Consider the following 5055-nt stretch of genomic DNA (forward strand, 5'->3'; position numbering starts at 1 on the left):
TATAGGAGGCAGGGGAGAGGAGAGAGGCGGGGGGGGGGAGGAGGAGAGGAGGAGGAGGCAGTGCGAAAGCCGGCGGCTTCATCTATCACATTGCCGCCGGCTATATTTAATTAAATTAAGCAACTTTTAATACATTTGGCCGCAGCGAGACGGCTGTAAAATAAATGTAAACTTTCCATTTCTAACATTGGCCGCTGCGCTGCGGCCACTTTGCACATTGGCCGGCCAGAACCCGAAGTGGCTGGCCAGAACTAGAAGTGGCCACACTTCGGGTTCTGGCCGTAACATATATAAGAGATTCCTGTGTACACATCATATATACAGTCACAATCAGATGTGTATATCTGACTTTAAAAATACGGGGAGTGCTTTATTGAAGCAGCACAAGTAACTCATTTTGATTGGATTATTTCATTTTTGTGGACTGAACACAGCTATTACTGTATATATACTGTATATATACATTATTTTTAATGACTATTATCTGAGAAATAGAACATTTTATCATATTTTCTATTTTAATTACAGTTACAAATTCATTAGGAGTCGGAGTCGGTGCATTTTTTGCCGACTCCGACTCCAGGCACCCAAAATTGCTCGACTCCACAGCCCTGGTATATATAAAATAGGATGCGCTCACTGTTAGTTTTGCAATGAGCGGAGAACGGATCAAAAATGTTCGTTCTCTGCTCTAGTGGGAACACAGCCTAAGGGCTTGTTCACAGTGGGACGTTGCGTTGTAATGCAACGTTAAAGTCACAACGCAGCATTACAACACAAAGAAAAGGTGGTAATGCTAATTAACACTGCATTAACATCGCATACAGTAGGTAAAGCATACAGGCAATGAAAAGTATTCGTTTAGAGGTAACACACTGCAGCAGTGCTTTACCTTAACGCTAAGGCCTCTTTCACAGTGGGACGTTAAAGTCACACGTTATAAAAAATTATAACGCAGACTAACGCACAGCAATACAAAGTCTGTGCGACATTCACAGTGCACACGTTGCGTTGTGTGTAACGTGTACCAATATTTAGAAAGTGCTGCATGCTGTGCGTTTAGCAATACATTTGCTGCGTTATGTGTGCACATGCTCAGGAAGGTTTTTTTTTTTAAATGTACGCATGCGCCGTTTTTTTGGAACATGAGTATGCAACGAAAACGGCGCACCAAGAGACACATAACGTAGTACAAAATAACGTCCCACTGTGAAAGAGGCCTTACGTTACAATGTTACACTGTGGAGATCCCATAGGATTATCATTGCAGTGCGGTAATCTGCGTTATAGGACTTTATAACGCAGCTCCACAACGTCCCACTGTGAATGTAGCCTAAATCGCATCAAAATCGCATGTAGTGTAAAAGAGCCATGCTTTGACTGATTCCCATTTAGATTTCTGCTGACAGTATGGAAAATGTACCATCAATCACTGCTACTCAATCAGATTTTATTTGGGAGGGCGACAAATTGCTTGCCATATGGGCTCATTATCAGCCCATGTGTGGCCAGCATTAGTAACAAATTATTCAGTGTACTCTGTAAAGCGCTGTGGAAGTTGGCAGTGCTATATAAATGCATAATAGTAATAATGCCATCCCCCTCCATTCCTACACACTGGCTGCCTTTACACATGCACGTATTTTCTAAATAAATAGCAGCAGCACGCTCTGGCTACCCCCAGCATAGGCAGCCTGTCTGTTTTGCTCATTCAGTTCCCAGCCTCTTCCCTCCTCGGTCACAGGATAATATTCCTGACGCCAGAGAGTCTGGAGGTCGGGGAGAGGGAGGGGGAGAGGGGGGACTGGACTTTACACTAGAAAGAAACAGATTAGTAACAGAAAAGTACTAAACTGCCATAATGATATGTGAACGCAGAAGCTGCTAAACAGATTAAAGAGTAATTATTGAGAGAATGGTGGCTTTTATCACTTGTTACTTTTTATCCTAATTGCGACTTCTTAGTTCTTATTAAAGTAAAACGGTTTTAGTTATAGACGTTATCTGTTTGCATTTGAGCTTCCATAACGTTGATTTTCACTTTATTTTAGAATGTTTAGTACATATTGTTTCAGAACTGCATGGCATACATACATTACATAGATATAGATATCAACACATTAAGCCACGATGCCATCATCTATGTTGCTTAAAGTTTTAAATCTGGATGATACCATTTACTGATTCATTAAATATATGAAATATTGTACAATTAAACTCTAAATTCTGTATCATGTACCAGCATGTATGTTTTACCATTGCATTACTATGCACCCCATGTGTGTTTCTACTCTGTACAGCGCCACTGAATATGTTGGCACTTTTTAAATCAATAATAACAATAAACAAAAAAGTTGTAAAAGTTTTTGAGGACACCCCCCCCCCCCCCCCCCCCTCTCTCAAATCCCATCCATTCCCCTCGCTGTGACATTAATGACACTGTCTCCAGTCCACAGGAATCAGGCTAAGCTGTTTGAAAGTGTTCAGCCAGCTGTTATCTCAATATTATGGAGCGGTGGGGTGGAGAGAAGAGGCAGATTTGCATGAGGGGAGGAGAGAAGAATACAGTCGTATATAAGGACGCGGGGCGAAGTGTCTGACAAACTCACGCTCATCACCTTCACACACCCCTCCAGGAGCTTCACCTACTGCTATCTCCAGTCGCGGACAGGTCAAGAAGACCTTACAAGGAGCATTATAACAAGAGCCAGTCTCGTCGTCTGCTTGTCTGAACCATGAAAGCCATCAGCCCCGTGAGAGCCATGCCCAGCTGCTACCAGGCTGTGTGCTGCTTGTCTGAGCAGAGCCTGAGCATCGCCAGGAGCAGCAGCCACAAGGGAGCAGGAGTAGAAGAACCCATGGGTCTCCTCTATGACATGAACGACTGCTACTCCAAACTCAAGGAGCTGGTGCCGGGCATTCCCCAGGGGAGCAAACTCAGCCAAGTGGAGATCCTCCAGCATGTCATTGACTACATCTTCGACCTCCAGATCGTGCTGGGCGAAGAGCAAGAACACAACGGCAGCATACTCTCTCTACAGGTAAGCTAGTCTGCCACTGGTGTGCTGTAACTATGGAACTTACCATTCACCTAACCAGCCATCTTCTAACTACCCAGTCATCTTCTAGCTTCAACTACCCAGTTATCTCCTAACTACCCTATCTTATAACTACACCTCCTAACTACTCAGTCATCTTTTAACTACCCATTCATCTTAATATCCAGTCATCTCTTAACTACCCAGTTAATCTCTTAACTACCCAGTGTCATCTTTTTACCCAGTCATTTCCTTTTTACCCAGTCAGCTCTTAACTACCCAGTCTATCTAAACCTAACCATAGCTATCCCGGTCCATCCGAACTACTAATGCTGCGAGAGGTAATTGACCTATTGGATTCTAACCATATTTATTTTCTGTTCACAGAATTCAGATTTCACAGAAATGTCTTCAGAGGACGCCAGCGTTTGTCACTGACCCATCTACTTATCATGGTAAGAGCATTTTCCTTCTTGTCTTCTCGTTCTATAATGAGTGTTAATGTTTGCTGGTTCCATTAAGAATAAATTACTGTTTAGTATGGTAGGACTAGGATGGAAGTTAAAAAAAAACGTTATATATTATTGGTATCCTGCTCTTTTAATCAACCTAGCCAATGTATTGTATCCTTACAAACTTTCCTCTTTGGCTAAGGTGATACAATCTATCAGTGGAAAATGCTGACAGTTACAAATGTTACCAGTAGAATAGTTACATCTTTTGTGTCCACGTAAATGTGCAGAGAAGTTGTAATGTTACATTCCTTGTAGTTTACTGGATGTTGAAAACGAAACCTATTGCTTCAATTAATGCACATTTAGTATATTTACAGTTATCCCCTTAAAAACTACAGACTAATGCAAGTTAATGAGAGGTGTATGCAGAAGTCCATAGCATGTTTTCCCGAAGTCAGCTTAGTAGCAGATGGGCATTTGCTGTAATGAGTAGGAAGCAGAGTCCTGTGTGTCAATTAGCAGCAGCTCGATGTTATCAGCCCCAGGGGCGGCGCTAGCTTCCTCTCCGGCGCCAGTCAGTCTGCTCTCCTCCCTCCCTCCCTCTGACTCACATTCATATACATGCATATTTCTCTTTCTGCAGGTGTGGGAAACACTTGAAAAAAAAATCTTCCATGAAGCAACAGAATTCAACGTGCAAGAATTTAACCCTTGTGGATTCGGCAATCAATCAAAGATAACATTCCTAGAGGGAAAAAAAGACTTTATTTTTCTTACTGAACTTTTGAAGACCAACATATGCTATTAATTCACTTTATTCCTCAAGTGATCCCAAGAACTATGATACAAATTTCATTTTTTAAAACCTATCCCTAAGCCTGCCTTTTCCACTGCAGGCTTCAGAACTTTGGTCATTTGCCCCCACGGGTGTTTTTTTTTAAATTAACATTCCTTTCCACACTGTGGGCCAACAAAGCGTTTATCCCCCCATGTGTTCTATATGCTCTTACCAACTTGAATTTCTTATCATCCTGAAAAAGAGATATGTTCAGAGCTGTATATATTTTTGTAAAACAATGTATACTTACATGTGGACATCTTATATTTTGTAAGGATATAGATGCCTTAATCTGTGGCACTGGCTTCAGAATAACCCACTCTCTAAAGTAGAGAATAATGTTTTGGAACTGCAGTTTCCTATTTTTAGAAAAAGAAACTTTTTATAAAAGTTGTTATTTTGTGTATTTGTATATAATAAAAATCTGTTATTTTTAAAATCTGGCTGGTGTTGTGAGTGTAGCTGGATTGTATGGAGTATGCATGCAGGAGTGATCAAATGCTGCACAAGAAGACTTGGGACAGACCTGACCTGCTTCTATTAAATATACTTAAATCATACACAGGTATGGCCCAGGTTATGCCAATGAGGGAACTTGAAGGGTTGCAAAGCTACTGTATGGATGATTTGGGGTTCTATACCTTATGTTACACAAGACACATTAGGAGCCGATGCGGCTAATATATACAATGCAGCTTCTAAAGACAATAGTACATTGCAGAAA

At 41.3% G+C, this 5055-nt stretch overlaps 1 protein-coding gene across 1 annotated transcript; it reads left to right on the forward strand.

The window, feature by feature from the left end:
- Positions 1 to 2589: 2589 nt before the first annotated feature.
- Positions 2590 to 4770, forward strand: ID3 (inhibitor of DNA binding 3). The gene is made up of 3 exons (XM_068265486.1): positions 2590 to 3041; positions 3426 to 3493; positions 4137 to 4770. Exons 1-2 carry the CDS (start codon positions 2736 to 2738, stop codon positions 3474 to 3476), a joined length of 357 nt encoding a protein of 118 aa, XP_068121587.1. The 5' UTR covers positions 2590 to 2735; the 3' UTR covers positions 3477 to 3493; positions 4137 to 4770.
- The last annotated feature ends 285 nt before the right edge of the window (positions 4771 to 5055 follow it).

Source organism: Hyperolius riggenbachi, chromosome 2 (assembly GCF_040937935.1).
Source record: "Hyperolius riggenbachi isolate aHypRig1 chromosome 2, aHypRig1.pri, whole genome shotgun sequence".
Taxonomy (NCBI): Eukaryota; Metazoa; Chordata; class Amphibia; order Anura; family Hyperoliidae; genus Hyperolius; species Hyperolius riggenbachi.

Excerpts from the sequence above, each read along its gene's own strand:
- ID3 (XM_068265486.1), top strand. The coding sequence starts at position 2,736 with ATGAAAGCCATCAGCCCCGTGAGAGCCATGCCCAGCTGCTACCAGGCT. Across the intron at positions 3,042-3,425 it reads GCAGCATACTCTCTCTACAG|AATTCAGATTTCACAGAAAT; the intron begins GTAAGCTAGTCT and ends TTCTGTTCACAG.